This window comes from Schistocerca cancellata, chromosome 6 (genome assembly GCF_023864275.1).
Source record: "Schistocerca cancellata isolate TAMUIC-IGC-003103 chromosome 6, iqSchCanc2.1, whole genome shotgun sequence".
Classification (NCBI taxonomy): Eukaryota; Metazoa; Arthropoda; class Insecta; order Orthoptera; family Acrididae; genus Schistocerca; species Schistocerca cancellata.
In genome coordinates, this window is record NC_064631.1 from 210,365,772 (window position 1) to 210,391,233 (window position 25,462).

A 25,462-nucleotide genomic window follows, 5' to 3' on the forward strand; every position below is an offset into this window, starting at 1 on the left:
AATATTTGAAGCCTTCTGACAGACTGAAACTGTGTATCGAACAGAACTCAACCCTAACGCCTTGGCCTTCCACAGGCAAGTGATCTGCCGAGTGAGCTATCCGAGCACAACTGACGACTAACCCTCACAGCCTCTCCTCTGGTAGTACCTCTTCTCTTACCTACGAAACATCACGAAGTATCAAATCAGCGTACACTCCAGCGCAGAGGATTCTTTCCGGAAACAATCCTCTAGGCTGTGGCTGTCATTTCTCCCAGATGCACTAGTCTTACTATCTACGTAGGACTTCGGTGAAGTTTAGAAGGTGGGGAAAGGGGCACAAGCAGAAGTAAAGTTGTGAGGGCACGTTCTGAGTCACACCTGCACAGCCCAGTCGATGAAGGACTTGCCTCTAGAAGGCAAATATCCCATTTTCGAGTTCCAATCTGGCACAGAGCTATAATCTGCCAAGTAGATTCAAACCATACACACTCCGCTAAGGAGAAAAAATTCATTCTGCGTTGTAGTATTTGTTTGTAGTCCAGTCAAAGTAGTGCAATATTCTGGAATGAGCGTGGGGGGGAATCCTAAATCCCCATTCCAGACAAGGCCCTAGTCAACGTGGTCTGCCTTCCTTCGTCTGATCTATTATCAAGTGCCGAGTATGGACGACTATGATGGGTGCTTTTACAGTGTAGCGTTGGGTTTATGTCGTTGTGGACAAAGGAGAGGGAAATGATGGAAGCCAGTGCTGGTACATAGCCCATTGCTCTCAAATAGGACCAAGAGGCCTGCCGAGCTAAATGTCCCCATCCAGTGGGTGGATCACAACCAATGGTGCACCGTGCCTCACTTAATCCAGAACTCTAAAGCAAAGACTAGTGATTAAAAACTTTAGCCCACTACCTCCCCTCCACTTGTCTGCAGGGAATACTGGCAGTAAAAATTTTTCACTACCACGATTCGAACCAGCTATCTCCTCTACATAGAAAGGTTTGTTTGTCGTAATTTCGAAAAATCTACTTGCATATAGTTTTTATTATTTACTTAATGTCTTATTTATCCTAGCGCTATTAAGGCCTTCTGGCTCTCTCTTGCATCAGAACAGATAACATACAGTTTGTGGAGTCTTTTTCTTTGGTACATCTGTTGTACGACAGGTACTGACAAGACTCCCTTATTTTGCTTTTTCCTTTGCCTCTTCCTTAACTTGCTGCCAACTCAGTGTATTTTTAATGTCAACCACTACTCCAAGTCTTGTTTCTTCACCTCCATTTCCTGCGTCCTTGATCGGTCATTGTGATACTCTATTTCTGTGCAATGTACGTCCCAGCTAAGAAACTTTCCTCATTTCATCATTTTCACCAGTTTTCTTCTCAGCAATACTTCTTCATTCGTGTCTGTCAGAGCACTTCAGTTTCAGAAGTTTTTCTCACAATTACACTTCAGAACTACACACGTATCTTCCTAGTCCATCGGCCCCATTAATCAGCGAGCACTGCTTGATCATTTGCACACTTAACGGCCTGCGTCTTTACGCCTCCTACTGTTATGTCTCCTTCGGCACTTTTCTCGCCGTCAAGACTGGATTACACAGGTGAAAAACCCATCACAGACTTTGTGGAATGGCATATGGATCAGTTGTCCTACATCTTTGTATTGATGACATTGTGATTCTTTGGTAGTATGCACATATTAAACGAACATTTTAGCTGTTGCATGAGAGAATGTAATTTTTTCACTCACTGCAACATTATCATTATTAAGTATTTGTGGAACAATTATAACTTAGTAGGAGCTAAGAAAGAGAGCACAAAAAAGAGAATGAAAAAATGGCATCTTAAACGTTGGCTAACAATACCGAGAGCGGAGCTCATGACCTACATATATTCAAAGAGAAGTAAAGATAGACCTAAAATCATTAAATTATTTCTAGAAATAAGCCATTGGCGTAACTTTGAATTGGGGAAATTTGTTGCTTTTCATATGTTAAGAAGTAAGTTATACCGTATTCTAACGCTTGATATTCGGAGGGACTTCACGCCAAGTCCTTCGGTATGATGGATGGAGGCAAAAGTAAGGATTTAATGTCCCTTGAAAATTGTTGGTGTTGGAAATCTGTATTTGATATTTGGGTTTTTAGATGGAGTCAAAATTAAACAAAACTATTTCATGCAAATCACGTAAGTGTGGTAGTAGCAGCGTTAAAATACAGGGAGAGAAACATTTTTTACAACTTGTACACAAACTAGACGGCAATCATAAGAGTCAAAGGGAACCAGTGATTGAGAGGCAGTGAGACAGAGTTGTGGCCTATCCCTATTACTATTCAGTCTGTAACTGATTAAGCTGTAAAGCAAAGCAAGGTGAAATTGGGAGTAGGAATTAAATTTCAAGGTGAAGGAAAAAAAAAAAACTTACAGTTTGCTGATGACATTGTAATTCTGTCAGAGACAGCAAACGACTTGGAAATGCAGTTGAATGGAATGGACAGTGTCTTAAAAGGAGCATATAAGAGAAAAATGAGCAAAAACAAAAAAGTGTAATGGAATTTAGTTGAATTAAATCAGGTGACAGTGATAAAATTAGAGTGGAAAAGAGACATTAAAAGTAATAAATGAGTTTTGCTATCTGGGCATCAATGTAGACTAGCAATGGCAAGAAAAACGTTTCTGAAGAAGGGAAATTTGTTATCATCAAAGATCGGAATTAAAACATGGACGATAAAAGTTCAGATAAGAAGAGAACAGAAGCTTTCGAAATGTGGCGCTACGAAAGAATGTTGAAGATTAGGTAGATGCGGCATGTAACCAATGAATGCTGCAGAAATGTTGCTATAACATTCTGAAGCACCCTTCAGTTTCCTGGTGTAATGTAGCGGAGTAGAGTGATTGGAGACTCGCCTGGTTGCTCTTTGGTTTGAAGACACACTATAGAGGGATGTGCATGGCCACATTGCTGTAACGTGTCTTCCTTTACATTTCTATCCTGCAACCCTCCCTGCCGACACACCCCCAACCAACCTGAGAGGATAAATTATCCCTTAATGCAACTCTACTACGATTATATGTGGTACACACATTGAAAATTTATTCTTAACCAATGTTACTTAACATTGGATAAAAATTTATTCCATTAAAACACTCTTCTCACTCATTTATGATACCTGCCATCCACATCCCTTCCCTCCTCATTAGTGTTCTCCTGACATGGAACCCAGTTCCACCTTGCCTTTCCCTCCCCCCCCCCCCCCACCCCTATCCACTAATCACACCTCTTCCCCCCAACCAGTATTCTGCTGACATGGAACCCAGTGCCCCTTTCCATTCCCATCCACCCACTATCTCACCACTTTCCCCATAAGAATCCCCTCCCCCCATTAGCCATCCACACACCTTCTCTCGCTAATCAGTATTCTGCTGACATTGAACCCACTGCCTCTTTCCCATTCCCTCCCCCAGCCACAATCCAACCCCTTCCCTCCTAATCAGTGTTCTGCTGATATGGACTTCAATGTCTCCTTTCCATTCCCCCCACCCACTCACCAACCACACACATTCCCCTGATAATCAGTATTCTGCTAACAAGGAACCTACTGCCTCCTTCCCATATGCCCCCCCCCAACCACCTAATCAGTATTCTGCTGACATAAAACCTGTGCCACCTTCCTATGGCCTTCTGTGAACAAACCATTCTTTGCAGTTATTTCCAGAACGACGCCGAGGTTTTCTTTGAGGTGGAGCAGTGAACAGCTAAAGTTCAGACCTCTATAACCAAGATCCATTGTTGGAGAAAATGAGAGGTGTTAAACAGTAAATAAGTGGAAAATATGTAACACTGTCACAACGTTTCATAGCCACAGCCTGATTTTTTCGTCTTCGTAACTAAAACCTTATGACTACCTCTCATATGTTCAGGTTAATAGAAATCAAAATGATGCGTTTTACTCTGTTTCATTCACACCTGGAACAGAAAGTGAATGATTAACAATGATATTGGTAACCCTCCACCATGTATTGCACTACTGTTTAGTTTGTGATTGTATGCCGCAGAGCTGGCTGTTGCTGCTCTCTGTTCTTTCCAGCGATATGGAGGCGAGATAAGCATAGACAAGTGAGTTTCTAGTTGCGCATATTTGGGGAGGGATACCCAGTATTGTCTTTGTCTTACAACTAAGGTTACATTTATGCTGGCAAATGCTCCTCACTGCTCGCACGTGGCTTCTCTACAGGGGCCTTCACTCTGTAAATTTTCGCAACACAGTGGATTAGTTGCACCTACGAGAAGCGAAAACGACGTTCTTTGCATCCGTTGGCAATAGTGACAGTGATTCGTTCGCCTTAAAAAAGTGGTATTATAATGAGAAAGACAAGGAGGTACGGAGTGCGATTCCCAGCAGTCTATTGCCCTAATGGTGCATCTCATTTACCAATCATAATTTGATTTACTGTAGGCACAATTGCTGATATATATATATATATATATATATATATATATATATATATATACTCCTGGAAATGGAAAAAAGAACACATTGACACCAGTGTGTCAGACCCACCATACTTGCTCCGGACACTGCGAGAGGGCTGTACAAGCAATGATCACACGCACGGCACAGCGGACACACCAGGAACCGCGGTGTTGGCCGTCGAATGGCGCTAGCTGCGCAGCATTTGTGCACCGCCGCCGTCAGTGTCAGCCAGTTTGCCGTGGCATACGGAGCTCCATCGCAGTCTTTAACACTGGTAGCATGCCGCGACAGCGTGGACGTGAACCGTATGTGCAGTTGGCGGACTTTGAGCGAGGGCGTATAGTGGGCATGCGGGAGGCCGGGTGGACGTACCGCCGAATTGCTCAACACGTGGGGCGTGAGGTCTCCACAGTACATCGATGTTGTCGCCAGTGGTCGGCGGAAGGTGCACGTGCCCGTCGACCTGGGACCGGACCGCAGCGACGCACGGATGCACGCCAAGACCGTAGGATCCTACGCAGTGCCGTAGGGGACCGCACCGCCACTTCCCAGCAAATTAGGGACACTGTTGCTCCTGGGGTATCGGCGAGGACCATTCGCAACCGTCTCCATGAAGCTGGGCTACGGTCCCGCACACCGTTAGGCCGTCTTCCGCTCACGCCCCAACATCGTGCAGCCCGCCTCCAGTGGTGTCGCGACAGGCGTGAATGGAGGGACGATTGGAGCCGTTCCACAGGACTACATCCAGCATCTCTACGATCGTATCCATGGGAGAATAGCAGCCTGCATTGCTGCGAAAGGTGGATATACACTGTACTAGTGCCGACATTGTGCATGCTCTGTTGCCTGTGTCTATGTGCCTGTGGTTCTGTCAGTGTGATCATGTGATGTATCTGACCCCAGGAATGTGTCAATAAAGTTTCCCCTTCCTGGGACAATGAATTCACGGTGTTCTTATTTCAATTTCCAGGAGTATATATATATATATATATATATATATATATATATATATATATATATATATATATATATATCAGAAGAATTTTTTCCTGCTCAAATTGGCCCACTTTACATAAAATTGTCTACTACCACAAATATGTAGATGACACCCTGTTACCTGTAAATGGTAACTAAAATGACATACAAATGGTTCACCAAAATTTAATTAGCTTACTCCTTAAAATAAAATTCACAATAGAAGTTGAACAGAACGAATCAATAAACTTTCGAGAACTAACAATAAGTAATAGCACCCACCACTATAGACCTGACATGTATAGGAAAACTACCACAACATATATTATTATTAACAATCACTCCTGTCACCTATATTCACATAAACTTGCATTCTGTAACTCAATACTCAACCGTACCATGAACTTACCACTTGGCACTGATGCAACACAGAAAGAAATTACGATATGTAGCACAACAGAATGGTTTTAACTATGCAGTAGTACTCGGACAATACGATCAACTCACACAACGAAAAACACAAGAGGTAAGCATATTAATAACGCTGATAAAAGAAGAAAAAATTACAAAAACCTACTTATGTGACAACAGCATGCATTGGCCAAATTTCAGGAGAACTCAATAAAATATCTAAAAAGAAGAAGGTGAGAATGATGTTCCGTACCAGCAACACATTAGAAACGAAAATGGAATCGGGAAAAACAAAAATATCAATGTTCTCGAACACAGGAATATTTAAAATCTTATGCATTGATTGTAACCCATTTTATATTGAACAAACAGATAGGAACATCTCAATTAGATCTAAAGTACACACCTGAAATTGCGAAATTTACCAATCCACATTTTACCATAAACAAAAAGCAGAAAAAATAGAAAATGCAACAATGAATAACCTGGAAGAACTCGAAATATGTATGCCCACAGACGCATATTCAGACAAAATGCTTAAGGACTTGGGTTATTTTTTCATTTCATAGAGAGTTTTGCTTGCTTTTTTCCCTAGACACTTTTTTCTGTGCCGATTTCTTAGGGATTATGAGTAGTTTTTTTTTTAAATTAATGAAGCTGTTGAAATGGAGTACTACATACATAGTATCAAAAGATACCAGAATCTCAGATTTCACCAAATGTGGAATTTGATTGATTTCCACTATACCTTTCATATGTATTGACCCAAGTTAACAAGGAATAGTTTCCTTATTTTCTGCATTGCTTGTAATCGAACTGATCGTGTTACAATTTGTTATTCATTTATATCAGCAGGGAATCTTTGTAATAAACAGGGATTTGTGTGGAACAGTGTTTGATTTCATAGTTAGATGCACAACCTGTTTGTTATCTTGTTTGAGGTATAGCACCCATGTCTCGTGTTTTCTAGGGCCACCCCTGCCCAGTAAGTTACTTTTTGTGTGACAGCTTTTTCATAAATTCCACACTACTCTATGGAGAGCGCCCCAACTATTGATCAGTCTAACCAGTGCGGATCGTTCTCACATCCACAGGGGCATATCGAACGCTCAGCTGTAATCTCAGAAGTGAAGCCCATTACATGTAACGTTCACACCATGGATACTTTCACCAGTTCTATCAACTGCTCCCGAATGTCCTACAAACAGTCCAGTATAATTTTTTATTGAACAAGAAATAATTAAACGGATAAGGATTCAAAGCAGCATTTTTAATGCAATTCCTGTGGAAGAGCAGCTGTTACTCCCTCCGAGATAGCAGGTCGTCCGTTTTTATCTACATCTACTGTGTGAACATCTGTTAGATTTTTATCTTGACACTAAAAATGTTGCTACAGATGAAACAAGTTTCACAAAATATTACATCTAATGCTCTCCATTATTAAGCGACTGTTATGATCTGTCTGATCCCAGACTGCTTCTGTTTCAAAAATGCCTGTAATAAGACCCTATTTAAAATAGTCGCTGTAGTTCCTCATTGTTCAAATTATCTGCTAAGCTCATAACGAACAAATGTGGTGGTTTCATTGATTGAGTACCTCAAAAGTTCAGTAAGTCTCTAAAGCACATTTCTTAGAAAATACTCATGTGTCCCGTTATAGAGTCTTGTTCAAGTGTGTGGGATCCATACCAAACAGCAATATCAGCAGATACTGATCACATACAAGGAAGGGCAGCACGAATGGTCACAGGTTTATTTGACCCACGGAAGAGCGTCACAGAGATGGTCAAAAACGTGAAGCTGCAGACACTTGAAAATACACCGATGTGCAAAATTTAAGGTCGGAAATAACTTTCAGATGTGTCACTATAAGAAAGATAGCTCTATAGAACTTGAACGATACATAGAAAGAACTGTTACAGTATAGTACAGAGGGTAAGTGGAAGAAATATGCAGTGATCAACAGAAATGATACTTTTATTCAAAGACAATAATTACACTGAAGTCACCGTGATATGTGATGCTCTACTGGATATTACTGAAGATGGGACATGGTTTTTTATGATGCATGATAAGGACGGCAGTCCGAGCTTGCAACATGGTCCCAAGCTGGCTATGTGGATAGTAAGGAGTCCTTGTTGTAGGTTTTTGGATTTAAGTCGAGGAGACTGGCAGCCCAGTCATTTTACTGAACGTACTGTCGTTGCAACAGTTCCTTCGCCTGTGCTTTTCGATATCGTCATGCATGCATGATCATTCATGAAGGGCCGAATATACCCAGTGAAAAGATACACATGGAGAAGGACTACAGCGTCCCAATAATGGTGACTCGTGAATGTACTGTGTTCAGATAATTGCAGGTCAGCACACCCAGGCAACATTATGCCTGTCCACACCATAACACATGGACCACAAAACCGATCATGTTCAAAATAGTTGGATGTATCCTAATATGGCGAGAGGAAGCAACACGTAATGCTCCAAAGAACTCTGCTGACCATAATCGTTTTGGTGGTCCATGTGTTTTGGTGGGGGGGGGGGGAGAATAATGTAGCATGGGCATACTACCCTCCAGAGCTTTGAACATGGTACACTCACCAGTCAACATTGTTGTGACATTGTGTTAGAGCAATAATGATTAATATAAAATTATGTAGTCAATATATGAATAAGAATCAAAATTCTATCGCAGACTCTTACCTTCTTAATTGGACAGTTAATTGCAGGTTCAGTCTTCTCAACAAAATCTGACCACACTTCACCAGAATCATGAATATGCTCACATAAATCTTCTTTTACCTTTGTCATGAATTGTTTACAACTGTGAGTCTCATATTTACTCTCGCACCGCTTTAAATCCACTACAACCTACAGCATAATACAAGAGAATAAATTATTTAGATATCTTTATTCACTACAAATCATGATATTTTTATTCATTTACAGTCTCTTCTGTTGTATAGAAAAATGTTTCCATTTGCTTTTGAGATAGAAAGAAGTTATACCAGGTCTAACATTACTGTTACATCTAAGCGTATTTTCTGTATAATTAAATAAACAAATGTTTCAGAAATGTAAAACAGACGGTGTACCTTTTCTGAAGAGGTGAATAGCCTAGACCAAAATAAAATAGTACAATAAAGAAGACAATTAGGACTACTTCTTCTTACTATCACCGTCATCACTTACTTTGTTGGTTGCTGGGATAAAATGTTCTACATTTTAAATTTTATACAGAAATTACTGCTACGAAATTACAAGATATTCAGTGACTCCTTTCAAATGGGCCAATGGTCCCATTTATTAATGCATCGTTGAAGCAGCGATGCAACAGCTTTATGTAATTTTGAGACCAATATTCACACATTAACACTAATGTGAGGTACTATAAAAAAAGCCAGGAACCATAAAATTTGATGTAGAGGGAAAGAAACAAGCACTGAAGTAATAAGTTCAGTTACATTTAATTATTGAATATAGTACTGGTAATTTGGACTTACTTACTTAAAGAAAGCACAAAAAGCTTTGGTATATATAATTGCAAATCTAATGCAATTGCAAACACAAAATCAATTTATTAAACTGTACAATTTCATCTGTCCATTTGAGCTCAGTGTTATTGGATGTAAGATCAGATACAAGGGAAGCTCAAGGCATGTCAAGAGTAGCAATGAAACTGTTAGAGCCTCCAAAAGCTGAACAATAACATACTATACGAAATAAATTATAAGTTTATACCTTACCGAATCAAATATTTATATTCCTTTGTTTTTTGTATGTACTCATGGAATAAATAAAATAATACAATGTTTGATACTTTTACATGCTTAGATCATATGTTCCCCAAATTTCAACAAATGACAATTATTCATTGTTCTGTGAAACATAGTGAAACAAAACTATTTGATGATAGGACACTGAAACTGATACCATTGCAACCGTCCTGGTTTAACCTTAAATTAACATATAACAGAATAACGTTGATATTTTTGTTTGAAATTACTAAAATCCAAAAATAAATGTGAGATCGTGACTGTGTTGAATTATGGCTTAATTGTTACATTAAAATAAAAACAGTAACCATAATAATGCTATTCATTAGGAACAAATAGAGAACTGTCAAGTCATATGAATAGGTTCATGCTCAGATGGCTGTTTAAATTTGAAATGAAGTTATTCTGTAACTGTGGTGTTCACATATTTTGGCAGAAGTTCCTTGGGATTTTGGTGCCCTACAGCAAAAATTAAGAATGTAAGGAAGAAAGAATATTTTGTTGCAAAAGGACCTAACAATGACTTATAACAATGTAAATACGTTTTTTGGTTTTGTGTTACTTCCATCGAAAATCCTGTGTCTGTATATTGCATTAATGGCTACTGGTTTTCAATGTAAGTAAAACAAAACTATACATATCTTTTGTTTAAAATTTGTTTACATTATTATAATTCAACTTTTGGTAGTTTTACAATAAAACTCCTTTTTCTGCTGTAAGGAACCACAAACTCAAGGAACTTTGCTCAAATCAGGAACCATTCTTTGTACACCATTTTGTAACTTTAGGTGTGAGCAACCATCTGAGGATGAACCTGTCACTTCGAAACTGGTAACAGTGCTATGTGTACCTAATAAATGTCATTGTTAATGGTGTCTGGTTACCGATTTATGTTTATTGTTATAATTAACTTGCAATAAAAAATCATCTTGGTTTTTTCCCAACAGTATGTTTATTTTATATGACATTTACAAGCAGTAGTTCAAATTTTAAGACACAGAAGGAATGGTTTCTTAGAAATAAAATTAAGAATACTACAATATGCTATTAGTAACAAAGTTTGAAATAAATACATGCCTTCAAGAAGAAGCTAAGGTCTTATGCCTACAAGGATTGAATCCAATATCTTGTACGTGATAAGATTTTGAAAGACAAAATTTAGCTGAAACAGAAACAACTCCACAGAAACGCTTTCAGTGAATATTATCTGCAGTTTTATTCAAAAAGTTTTAAGCAGAGATTGGAAGTATAAAAATAAAATAAAATAAAAAATCTGCACCAAGCAGTGATATTAATTATGTTACTTAAAATTTCACTCATATGACAACTTCAATTTGAAATTTTATTTAAAGTGATGATGATGATTATGATGATGATGATTGTGATGATGACGATGACTATGAGGCCATCACATCCAAGGTCAGTTTAAAAATTCTTCCAGTAGTCTAGTTTATTCAGTCATATGTTATGGGCTCAGTCTTCTCAGGAAACGATCAGAGAATCTAAGAATGTAAATAAATTATACACAACTGCAACCAGTCACTTTTTCATTAATAATGCTTTATTACATTAACCGGTTTTCGAACCCTTTCAGGTTCATCTTCAGATGATTTCGGCAGAATCCGGGAAGTTACATTATTACTGGTAGTAGCATAATGCTGGGTGCTGGTTCTATGGCAGAAAGATGGGTCACACTTCAATGTATCGCCATGACTATACCTTATCTTTCGATATCGATGTAAATTTAGTTTTTACTTAGTGCGACAGTATAGGCGGCTTTTTTCGTATCTGTCTGCCTCCATTTTGATGTCCAGAACACTTTCACACGAACTATATTAGTTCACACTTTAACAGTGACACTTTACCAGCATCCAGCATGCGCTTTACAACTGTTGCTTATAACAAAGATCTTGACAGAGAGATATGGCATAAGCCTACTTTGTACAGAGATGTAATTTGTTGTTCTTTACATGTGTTAAAGTCGATATCAGGGCAAGTTTTTTCATTAGAATGTTGATAACATGAGAGCACTAGAGAAAATAATAATAAACTACTACAAGAATAAATTTCAGGTGATCTGTTATGTTATTTCTATTTGTATGTTACAGGCAGTTTTTTTTACATGATTCCCTAGGAAACAATAACACAGAGTTATTTGTTCTGCAGTGAGGTGCAGTTGTCTGTATGACTAGATGGTCATACAGACAACTGCACCTCACTGCAGAACCAATAACTCTGTATTATTGTTTCCTAGGGAATCATGTAAAAAAAAAAAACTGCCTGTAACATACAAATAGAAATAACATAACAGATCACCTGAAATTTATTCTTGTAGTAGTTTATTATTATTTTCTCTAGTGCTCTCATGTTATCAACATTCTAATGAAAAAACTTGCCCTTATATCGACTTTAACACATGTAAAGAACAACAAATTACATCTCTGTACAAAGTAGGCTTATGCCATATCTCTCTGTCAAGATCTTTGTTATAAGCAACAGTTGTAAAGCGCATGCTGGATGCTGGTAAAGTGTCACTGTTAAAGTGTGAACTAATATAGTTCGTGTGAAAGTGTTCTGGACATCAAAATGGAGGCAGACAGATACGAAAAAAGCCGCCTATACTGTCGCACTAAGTAAAAACTAAATTTACATCGATATCGAAAGATAAGGTATAGTCATGGCGATACATTGAAGTGTGACCCATCTTTCTGCCATAGAACCAGCACCCAGCATTATGCTACTACCAGTAATGATGTAACTTCCCGGATTCTGCCGAAATCATCTGAAGATGAACCTGAAAGGGTTCGAAAACCGGTTAATGCAATAAAGCATTATTAATGAAAAAGTGACTGGTTGCAGTTGTGTATAATTTATTTACATTAATATACAGTCACGGTTCTAAAATAACCGTAATGGATAAGTAGAATCTAAGAATACTTAAGACTATAAGGTTAATATTGGATAAAAAATTAGGGTAAAGAACATTTTCAAATCTAAAAATCTTCCCTTGGTTTATGTAACATTTTAAACTCTCTCTGCCTCATCTGTAGACTTTAATGTTTGCTCTCTTGAATGGAAATCAATTATTAGCATCGTTTTCAGACTTCTACACTTTTTTCTTCTAATAATGCTTTTGGCTATGGTTGTTTATGAAGTCTCTTTTTTATATAGATGACTCACCATTAAGTTCGTTGACTTATCTAAATGTATAGCTGATGTATTATCATTATAAATGTACTATTATCCATATTCATTGCTGGAAAGTCGTTAGCTTCCCCTACTTCTTTAGGAATAAGTCTCTGCAACTCCTTTAACACATTTAGCCAGAAATGGTCACAGATTTTCCAACCTAGTTCCACACCATAACTTAAGCATTTACAGTACCATCAAACCGAATTAATTGTTTAACTCTTTATAAGGGGTGTCCAGACTTGATGCACTGTGATATTAATTTTCATTTTCTTATGTTTTTAATTTTTTCCCCACTCACTACAGACCTGTTCCTGCTAAATTGTCATTATCAAGTTATGTATATTTTGTCTAGGTGATAGACTATATTCACTGAATTAAGATGGTCATTAATTTGCTATGACAGTAAACTGGCAGTTTCGCAAATACACACATCAAAAAAAATCTTGCATCACCTCTGTCCCAGAGTTCTGGGACCTGTACAGAAAATTGGAATAGAGATCAACATAAACACCATTTCCACCCTTTTTATTGACCTGGAAACCACACATTTCATGTTGTAGCACCAAACAGCGAGACCCTCAGAAGTGGTGGACCAGATTGCAGTACACACCAGTACCTCTAATACCAAGTAGCACGTCCTCTTTCACTAATGCATGTCTGTATTCGTCTTGGCGTACTATCCACAAGGTCATCAAGGCACTGTTGCTCCAGAATGAACCACTCCTCAACGGCGATTCGACGTAGATCCCTAAGAGTGCTTGGTGGGTCACATCATCCATAAACAGCCCTTTTCAATCTATCCCAGGCATGTTCGTTCACAATATGTGCACCATGAGGGCGCGAATTGTCATCCACAAAGACAAATGCCTCGCCAATATGCTGCCGATATGGTTGCACTGTCGGTTGGAGGATGGCATTCATGTATCATACAGCCTTTACAGCACCTTCCATGACCACCAGCGGCATACGTCGGCCCCACAAGAAGCCACCCCAAAACAGTAGGGAACCTCCACCTTGCTGCACTCGCTGGACAGTGTGTCAAAAGTGTTCAGGCTGACCGGGTTTCCTACGAACGCGTCTCCGACGATTGTCTGGTTGAAGGCATATGCGACACTCATCAGTGAAGAGAACATGATGCCAATCCTGAGCTCTCCATTCGGCATGTTGCTGGGCCCATCTGTACTGCGCTACATGGTGTGATGGTTGCAAAGATGGACCTCTCCATGGACGTCGGGAGTGAAGGTGCACATCAGACAGCCTATTGCGCACAATTTGAGTCGTAACACGACGTCCTGTGGCTGCACGAAAAGCGTTATTCAACACGTTGGCGTTGCTTTCAGGGTTCCTCCGACCCATAATCTGTAGGTAGCGGTCACCTACTGCAGTAGTATCTCTTGGGCGGCCTGAGCGAGGCATTTCATCGACATTTCCTGTCTCTCGGTATCTCCTCCCTGTTTGAACATCACCACTTTGGTTCACTCCGAGATGCCTGGACACTTCCCTTGTTAAGAGCACTTCCTGGCACAAATTAACAATGCGAACGCGATCGAACCGCGGTATTGTGTCTACAGACACCATGGCCCATGCACTTTCTTCCTGGTGCAATGACGAACTGATGGGCTGTCCAACCCTCTCCGTCTAATAGGCGCTGCTCATGCATTGTTGTTTAAATTTTTGCGCAGGTTTAGTGACATCTCTGAACAGTCAAAGGGACTGTTTCTGTGATACAATATCCTCAGTGAACGTCTATCTTCAGGAGTTCTGGGAACAGGGGCGATGCAAAACCTTTTTTTATGTGTTTATAAAACATTAACACCATTGCTCATGTACATAATCTGGAAACATATGTCAGAGAGTCAATATAAAACATATGATAACGTCATAATTTACATAAAATTATCGAAAATAGGACTTAACAAAAATATTCACATAAAATACGGAAACGCCTACCCAGCACACACCTATAAATTAATAGCACCTATGATCGCTAGAAACATAGACTTCTACTAATATAAAGCCGCGATTGATTTATGTACAAACAAATAATGTATATATCATCTGTATAACATGCTTATATTTTGTAAACAAATGATACTGTAGCTCCAAAACTGTCAAATTACTGTCATAACAAATTAACACCTTAACTCAGAAAATATAGAATGACAGTCATAATACATTTGCCAATGGTGTTAATATATATATATATATATATATATATATATATATATATATATATATATACAGGGTGAGTCACCTAACATTACCACCGAGCGGGGTGGCGCAGTGGTTAGACACTGGACTCGCATTTGGGAGGACGATGGTTCAATCACGCGTCCGGCCATTCTGATTTAGGTTTTCCGTGATTTCCCTAAATCACTTCAGGTAAATGCCGGGATGGTTCCTCTGAAAGGGCACGGCCGACTTCCTTCCCAATCCTTCCCTAATCCGATGAGACCGATGACCACGCTGTCTGGTCTCCTTCCCCAAACCAACCAACCAACCAACCTAACATTACCGCTGGATATATTTCGTAAACCACATCAAATACTGACGAATTGATTCCACAGACTGAACGTGAGGAGGGGGGCTAGTGTAATTGGTTAATACAAACCATAAAAAAATGCACAGAAGTATGTTTTTTAACATAAACCTACGTTTTTTTAAATGGAACCCCGTTAGTTTTGTTAGCACATCCGAACATATAAACAAATACGTAATCAGTGCCGATTGTTGCATTGTAAAATGTTAATTACATCCGGAGGTATTGTAACCTAAAGTTGACGCTTGAAACATTGTCCTCACTTCATTGCAGGACCCAAACAGCTGCAACATACATCGCGTTTCTACAGAATGATCTGCCAACGTTGCTCGAAAATGTCCCACTGGAAACGCGTCGACGTATGTGGTATCAGCATGATGGTGCACCTGCGCATTCCACAATTAACACTAGGCTGACCCTTGACAGGATGTTCGACGGGCGTTTCATAGGACGTGGAAGATGCATAAATTGGCCAGCCCGTTCTCCTGCTCTTACAATATATTACAAATATATTATCTTACAATATATGATGCCTTGACAATAGCAATAAGCTTGATAACAACAACTAGCCAAAACAGATCTGTAGTCAAATGGAGGAAATAAAAAGTAATATAACACAGCTAGAAGTCTTGATGCTCTTTACAAATATGTTACTGATGACTCACATGACACTGCAGGCCTTATGGAATATAACTGCTTAACATTAATAACATTTGGTTGGTGTAACTCCATAAATCAGCTTTTGGATAACCTTTCATATTAAATAAATTTCACAATTTAAAATAATATGGAATTCAATTTTTTCTCTTTTTCTTAGCTTCTGAATCCATTGTAAATAAATAATAGGAAAGTCTATAAAATACAGTAATCCATGAAAAGGGCACACTAAAGAGCAGACTGTCAAGCTACATAAAGTACCTCTGCAGTCTGTTTTTACACTATGTAATGTCGTCTATGCATTAAATATATATATTCTAGCATAATGTTTCATACTGTGCTTACAAAATAAATAGTTTTTAACATATATAAAAAAACAGGTTTACCACATTTTGTGCATCAAAAGAAACTCACAGCTCAAGCTACAGTCAATTATCTTCAAAAGCCTCTTCAATGGCAATTAATTCATTATTGCTAGTAAATGCCTAATGAATTACCTCATACTTCAGAAATTAAGATCTTCCAGGAAAAGTTAATGGAATAATATCTATAATCACAGCATTCATTCACTAGAATAAATGTTACAACAAAGATTCTACACTTTGTAATTGTAAATAATTGTTTGCAATTTCTAAATAGAATCGGGATTGCGTACTGTATAATTAAAAATTAATACCAATCTCACATTTATTCATCTCCAACCGATATGATATAAAAAAAGACATAAGCTATGGTGTGACATCTGGTGTCCAAGTGGATAAATCAGGGGATTGTAAAATAAATACTTATTTATGTATATTAGTTAATTATTCTTTGAGAAAAATAGTTATATAGTGACAAAATGAAGAATAATTAAAATACGATACATTATTAGCCATAGCAATACCAGCACATTTTCCATAATGCATGATACCATGGGGAGTAAATTGTGACAGCCAACATAAATTCCGTAAGAAAACAAATTGCCTTCAGTGGGTTTAATTTTTATTAACGAAATACTTTTTAAATAGGGAGTGATGTGTATGTACAAAACCTAAAAATATCTTTTAGTACAATCCTAGAAACATCAATGTACTTCCATAATGTTTACACCAAATGGAGAGTACTTTTCGACCACAAATCTTTTTTTAAATATAAATTTCGTGAATTGCCATTAATTTTCATTCACAGTAATCCTTTTAAAATTGTGTAGATGTGTAAGAAGGGACCTAACCTTGGCATTTGGCACAAAAAGTCACATTCACTTACCAACACTTACATTTTTTGTCAAGTGTCGATGAAAATTTTAAAACAATCACCATATGTGATCTAAGACATCGTTAAAACAATATTTTTTTATTTTAAAATATAAAACTACCAGACTAGATTAAGATATTTCCAAATGATGGGCATGAAGTACCCTTGCCCCCCCCCCCCCACTTGGTATTTCCAGTGCTAATGGAGACATATTCAGGTTTAAAATTACTTAGAAGCGTTGGTGGCCTCAAAGGCTACATTTTATGGATAGAAAGTAGTGCAGCGCGAATCTAAAATTCATTTTTAAAATAATATTGTAATTTAACATAGTAATGGGCCAGACAAAAATTAGGACTGCAAGATACCTCCTTAAGGAAATCACCGTCACATAAAGGGATTTATCAAATTAAAAAAATTTGACAGTTAAATAACAATTGGGAGAAATTTCTTACAGTCCAGTGTAGAAACAATAACGATTCAGTTGAATGATTTTAAATCCAGAGCTAAATCAGGAGAATATTCATTTAAACGAGTATTGTGGACAAGTTCGTTCACCTGGAGAATATTTTTATTGAAAGTATGTTAAAGTTGTAACAGTGTGGTATCTATTGTTACACTGAATATGATTTAGCCGGCCGGAGTGGCTGAGCGGTTAAAGGCGCTACAGTCTGGAACCGCACGACCGCTACGGTTGCAGGTTCGAATCCTGCCTCGGGCATGGATGTGTGTGATGTCCTTAGGTTAGTTAGGTTTAGGTAGTTCTAAGTTCTAGGGGACTTATGACCACAGCAGTTGAGTCCCTTAGTGCTCAGAGTCATTTGAACCAATATGATCTAAGTGAAGGCATTGTGGGTGACACAATGGATGTTGTAGTAATGAGAAGAGTGAAAAAAAACGATTAATCAAAAGAAGTAAATGTAAAGTTAACATTTATCAGTGAAAGGCCAGCAAACATGATACACTGTGGTACAGTGGACGCCCTTACGTACTGAGGAGAAATGACCTTATTCCTGGAAAGTTGACACCTGCTGCACACTATAAATTCCTTGTTACAGGGCATAGTTTCCTTCCATGTGATTTGTGTTTTGCTCTTATATGGAGGACAATCTTTTTATGTACACCACCCACGCAATTGGATTCCAGTCATTGACAGTGCCTGAAATAGCGGATTCGTTGTCTGCAAGGTGGAACAAGAGGGTTTCAGCCCCCTTAGCACTAAACGAAAGGTCCGTTAGAGGCTCATTCCCAATAACTGTGTATGTCTGCCTGTAAATTTCAACTGACAACACTGCTACACTAAGCAGAAGGACAAGTTCGTTCACCTGGAGAATATTTTTATTGAAAGTATGTTAAAGTTGTAACAGTGTGGTATCTATTGTTACACTGAATATGATTTAGCCGGCCGGAGTGGCCGAGCGGTTAAAGGCGCTACAGTCTGGAACCGCACGACCGCTACAGTTGCAGGTTCGAATCCTGCCTCGGGCATGGATGTGTGCGATGTCCTTAGGTTAGTTAGGTTTAGGTAGTTCTAAGTTCTAGGGGACTTATGACCACAGCAGTTGAGTCCCTTAGTGCTCAGAGTCATTTGAACCAATATGATCTAAGTGAAGGCATTGTGGGTGACACACTGGATGTTGTAGTAATGAGAAGAGTGAAAAAAACGATTAATCAAAAGAAGTAAATGTAAAGGTCCGTTAGAGGCTCATTCCCAATAACTGTGTATGTCTGCCTGTAAATTTCAACTGACAACACTGCTACACTAAGCAGAAGGAAAACCCATAATATCATTCCATTGTTGGTTTCTCAAAGTATTAGAAATATGGTGAGACATATGGGAAAAATAAATTTATTGCTGTCTAACTTATCAATTTTTCTATCTTATATGATAAACATTTACCAATAAAAAGTACCTAGTAGTGAGACTTTCTTGACATGTGTCAGTATATTCCTGCTGAAACTGGGATTTCTATCAGCAGCTACTAAATAAATAGAGTTTCAGCACATAAGTCTAGCAAAAACCATTCACTGGGGATGGAGAAGTAATGCTGAATGTACAGTCGTGCTCAAAAGTATCTTAACGACCTGAATTGCATTTCACCTGATTCAAATGCAACCCACATAGCGCAGCCGTCCAGCAGGTCCTCTAATCGCCCCTCGGTACAGTCGTTTGACTATTGAAAATGGTTCCAACAAGTCACCCCTAGAAAACACTGCTCTGTATCGCAATAACTCCAGATGTAAAGTAATACCAAGGTACTACAAATATCAGGGAACATCTTATCACAGATAAGACGGTTCTTCAGGCTTGTAAGTTCACATTTATTACAATAAATGACATACATGTAATGTTACCACTCTTATTATTACGACAGATAGGTAATTCACGTAGTAAGTTCGTCGTATTCATGATTTCCTCTTCAAAATAACATACCGTACTTATTATTTAACAAAAAATGACATTATAAATTTAAGTTATTCACGTGCAGCTAGTTGAGAATATGTATGAACTTCAAATGACACGACGAACAGTATCAGTCTTCATATGGATTCAAACCCAGGTCATGCAGACTAAGCGAAGACTTCGTGACTGACAGAAACTAACAGGCATTCCTGACTAGGCCTACAGAGAGTGATATACCTCGATTTTAGACGGTATCAGTTAGCAAATATCAACTTTAAATTACATAACGTCAACATTGTTAACGGACGCGAATTCCTACCCAGCGTCTATTGTCCTTAGTAACGAACTACGAGAGATGTTAAATATTGCTTCTTCACAAGTAACTTACTTGAAATGCCGTGAGGTAAAGCTTTGTGTTGGACAGGGATTCGAACCCAGAACCTAATTAGATTGTCATCGAAGCACAATCAACTGTGACATATCGGATTTTCTCGGCAGTAGCTAGATGTTTTAACTGAAATGACGAGACGAAACATTAATTTTTTCATTCCCAGGACTCCAACCTGGCACCTATCGCTGTTATATTCTACAGAAAACCAACGTTAAAAATGGGTTTGTTACACCAGCAGCGACATGTGAGCATGTCTGAACTAGAAATAATATGACGAAGAGTTCAGTGCTGACTGGGAATCGAGCCCCACACATATCGTTGTTGACTGCACAAAAACGTCAGATACCGTTAGTGTTGACAACGAATGAAAATACATTAAAAATGAAAATTATTACCCACCAGCAGATAGGTGTTCTTATGCTAGAGCTTGATAATACATAATGAAAGCTTTAGTGCCGGGCCAGGATTCAAACCCTTTCACGCGCAATATGTGGAGATGTTGAGGAATGTGCAGTTTTGAACAAACAACAAATTGCAGTCGAGCTGTATTGTCACGAACGGATCAAATTCCGCATTAAGGGCGGTCTGAGTTGCATTCCCAGATCAGAATCAATTTTATCGACATACAGAAGCTCAAATAAAAGATGGAATAAGTGTCCTGTGACCCTACATAGCGTTTGTTTCGTCACTAGAAATAAATAACTAGTACAAGAAAGGTTACTGTTGATAGAGTTTCTACGTGTCGCGACTTCTGACTTTATTGTGGTTCAACCTAACGTCTACTTGGTAGAGAAGGAATATCATGTTTAACATGAATGTCAGACCACAATGCCATTATACCTTCTTCACTCGGCGTAGCCAGAAGAGAACAGCATCTTACTCTCCTTATCAAAAATCATCAGCAGAAGTTGGAATCGAACCCAGACCCTAAGTATATGAACCTAGCATCAATCCAAGAGACCACCAAATTCTCTTCTCTATCACTCATATTTCTATCATAACAATATTGCGCCTCATTGGATGAGAATTCTGAAACGCAGACTTTCTGTAGTGGTTTGCAGCATGTTCAGTACATTCATTTACTTGGTTGACCGAATCACTATGAACTAGCTTCCTCGGCTACCCAGTGCATACATTCGACTCTATTTTGTAATCACCGAAATAAAATCACGTAACTTACACCTACACAGAACTGCCAACAGTGTAGGATGCAGAAATTTAAACAGGAAGTGTTCCTTTCGACTTGAGCTACTCTATTGCGCTATCTGTTTGTTAAAAACGTCGTGCAGTGCAAAAGAAAAGCTGAAACTGTCTATCTCTCAGAAGTCTAGATCCGGCCATATGCATTATCTCACAGCACTGTGCAATGCGCAAGTTCTGGAAGAATTGTTGTTGAGTTCTCGTGGTATTAGAGCTATGTGTCAGCTAGTAGCATAACGGCAAGCGTCGCGCACTGTTGATAAGACGTCGCGAGTTTGGGCACATTCACTGCTACCTTTTTGAAAACTCCATACTGCTGTCTGCAGAAGTTATCGAACTAATGGAACTTTGAACATAATTCCCTTCCCTTCTCAACCCAAATAGTCGCATGTGGAAAAAGGGTTAACTTCTGCGACGTTTTGTTCTTTTCAGGTCTAATAGATGGTCAGGCTGCAGATGCATCTCGAAACTTTTGTATTATGTATGGGGAGAGCGCATAACGTCAAAATACGTCAGAAAAGTATTTTCTACATTAGCTGTCGTTTGGCAGTGACATTTTATTCTTCATAAAACCTTGTTTGACAGCTTTAACTCAGAACAAATTGTCTACAAGCATGTAATCAATAAACTGCATGTGCGTGGTCAGACTGTTATAGATAACATCAGAGAATTTGCATACATCGTTGATGATTATTTTCTCTCTCATGTTAATTAATGTTTTAACAACACTAAAAGAAACTGTACGATAATTGTGCACTGTATTATAAGAAATGAAATAAAACTACCCACGATAATCTTACGACGAAAGTCTGTTTCAATAAAACTGAGTATCTGTACACAAGCGTGCCTCTATCGGCACGAATTAGTAAAATACTACTCACTTAGATTTCGATTGAGTCTGTGTTTGATTGGTACACTGTGTCATACTCAAGTGGTATGCAAATGTGCCATTTCATAAATAAATTTATGTATTCCTAGAAAACCAAAATTTGTCTGTCAGCAGCGGAAAGAGGCATTACCTGTTGTGCAGCATTGTAAGTTTTCCGAAAGTATTTTCTTGCGATTTCCTTATCGATGTGTGATCTGTCTCCTTGTACTCTTTGACAGAAGGGATAAAAACGTTACAGTCAGCAAGACTGGAACCGCAAACCATAACAGTCCTTTCTCTCAGGTTCGCACATTTCCACAGAGCTAGGGAAGATGCATTTATCTAGGTCTAATCTTACGAGACCAGTAGTGGCTATAACTCGTAAAGCGCTATTGAAGGACGAGATTAGATGCGATTTTCACGTGCAACGACTTTCCTGGGCTGAAAACCGTAAATTTACAGTCTTTTGTTACAGCTCAAGCGTTAATAATAACTCAGATTATTCAATGGAAATAACAGGAAGAATCAAGTGAACTTTGAGGCTTAATTCCGTGCACACCAGGAAGTAACTCGTCGATCACAGAGTTGCCAAATATACCTTGCCTTGTTGCCAAATCTCAGTTACGTTGCCAGCAGGAAGAAGACGAACCGATGTGATCCTATAGTGGGCTGGGAAGTGACCATAGCTGACGTCTCAAACACGCGGCTGCTACGGCCTGGAATACGTAATCCGTCTGATTCACATTTCTGTTACTTGGTTTAGGGACTGGAGCGTAGTTATTAATAATACTCAGAACTGACTGCAAACTAAGCTGCATAAATCAGTAACTCTTACAGTTGTTTTCATATATCATTCGCAAGTGTACTGAAAACTAAGAAAATCATTGCCGAACGTTTTCGTGCCCCGCTGATAGTCGAGCACAACAAACAAATATAAAAAAGACTGTGTGTGTGTGTGTGTGTGCGTGTGTGTGTGTGTGTGTGTGTGACATAGAGAGAGAGAGAGCGAGAGAAGAGAGAGAGAGTGAGGGAGAGAGATAAAAATAAAAAAGAATGAGAGACAGAGAGTAAAAGATTGTTGCAAAGAAACTGAATCATGGTATGTAAGGAAATCTTTCATTAAAACGTTCTACATCATTACGAAATGTCGTATTCATGATCTATGGAAGAAGTATTAATCTAATCTAATCTAATCTAATCTAATCATATTGCTGACTAGTCATGAAGAGGCACGAATTACAGAAATTTTCCCAATATCAGTAACCAAATCTAAACTTGAAAAAAAAAGACGACAGTTTTTGTAATAAACTGGGAGTCTCTTAAAGACCCTTTCGTCCCTGTTAACTAACCGCGAAATATGTGTGATGATGATGTTTGGTTTGTGGGGCGCTCAACTGCGTGGTTATCAGCGCCCGTACAATTACCCAATCTTTGCTCAGTCCAATTTCGCCACTTTCCTGGATGATGATGAAATGATGAGGACAACACAAACACCCAGTCATCTCGAGGCAGGTGAAAATCCCTGACCCCGCCGGGAATCGAACCCGGGACCCCGTGCTCGGGAAGCGAGAACGCTACCGCGAGACCACGAGTGGCGGACGCGAAATATGTGTGTTGTACCTCCATTCAGAAGGAACAAAGTATTCATACATTCAAAGATGAAGCGCATGATGTGAAGTTCTGTGACGGAGATACGAACCCAGCACGCAATCGGATTGTTAACTAAGTAAAATCAAATGTTACGTATCGGTTTTTCTTACCAGCTGCTAGATATTTGAATCTAAAATAAGGATACAAATTTTTGTGCCTGAGCGACAATCGAACCGCACACCTACCGTCCTTCTTTATCATCCATGAACATAACTTAAGTAACACCTGCTTACTCACCAACAGTAAGATGTGTGCGTGTTTGACCAGAAATAACGACGCCTATTGCGATTGTTGGCAACACATGAACAGACATTAAAAATGCACGTTAATTTTCACTACCAGACTGGTACGCACGTGATAGGGCTTGAAATGAAATTATGAATATTTTTGTACTGGATCAGGATTCGGACCCACATACTTACCTTTAGAGGAGACCTAGAGAAGATTGCAGTCTTGGGAAAAGGAACGAAATGATTGAACTATACTGTTCCTAGAGATTCAGATCCTCGAAAGATGAGATACGAATTCGAATCACAGTCCAGCACCAAATTTTTGAACGTGTTTAGTTCAATCAAGTACAAGAAAAATAAGAGACCTGTTCCTTTAAATGGCTATCGTTTCATCAAATAAAATAAAATTTTCTAATGTAAGTATGTTTACTGGAGACAGTATTTCTGAATACCATGACTTCCGCCTGTGTCATTTCCCAACGTAAACCGGCTCTGCCCAATTGGTAATGAAGGAACGTGATGTTTAATGCGGGCTCCGGATTATAACGCCTTTCTCTTGAGGTTACCAGAGGTAAAGTAAATCTGTTTGTGCCTCTTAAAAGTAAATGCCTGAACCCACGCATTGCTCTTGTGATAGTTCGTTCCACCAGACCATTGTGGCCACATTTCCCAGCCCCAGGAGTGTGCTGTAACGGATGATGTGCTTAGCTTACAAAATTAGTCACGGTGGAAAAAATGGGAGTTTATTAAATGGTTACGTAGAAGCAATCTTCTGACGTGGAGATTATGCTATTCTCATGTCAGCAGGATGCAAAGACTCTTCTAGGCTTCACAGCCTCGATGTAAAGCCATTTTGAAATATTCAGTAATTCAGCAAATTTCTTAGTTCGAGAAAATCCACTGTGTAGTGTGAAGTTACCGGGTAATTCGATTATTACCGTCATTGTTACTATCATTTTCTTCATACCGTTGCTGGAACACATGTGCTCGAAGATCATTTAATGCCTTTTGGTCATTATAGAAGTAGTTGCCCCAGAAGAGGTTCTTTCCCTGTCTACGGAGTCCTTTTCATGTTAATATCAAACATCAGCAATTACTCGCAGATTACATTAAAACTAAAGTAATTGATGAAGACGTTACTTGACAACAAAACATGCTGCCTTTCTTAATTTACTTGCGCCTAGAAATGGCTGTCGTATACTGCCAAACCAAAAGCCAAGGGTACTTACTGCCTTCCGTTATACGTCGCTGTCAGTTCTTGCACAAGATTTGGTCGACGTGACCTGTTTCAAGTTGTGTACGGCAGAGAATGTTTTAGAAAATCAATTGTTTTCCTTTGCAACAAACAGAAAGATTTTCATTGTAAGCTATCCAAGTTCAAAATTTTCGCATTATTAGTTGAGTTTTAATATTCACTTCTATAATGTAGGAAAGTATTTCACAGTTGCAAAACCCGCATCCGACTCATTGACCTTATACTTAGTCGCTG

The 25,462-nt window shown here is 38.8% G+C and overlaps 1 protein-coding gene across 1 annotated transcript in view; it reads right to left on the reverse strand.

The window, feature by feature from the left end:
- LOC126191096 (uncharacterized) overlaps positions 1-25,462 on the reverse strand; it is a 150,437-nt gene that overhangs the window by 30,336 nt on the left and 94,639 nt on the right. Inside the window, exon 3 of the mRNA XM_049931826.1 lies at positions 8,537-8,704. Coding sequence (XP_049787783.1) covers positions 8,537-8,704 — 168 coding nt within the window. The remainder of the gene's footprint in view (positions 1-8,536; positions 8,705-25,462) is intronic.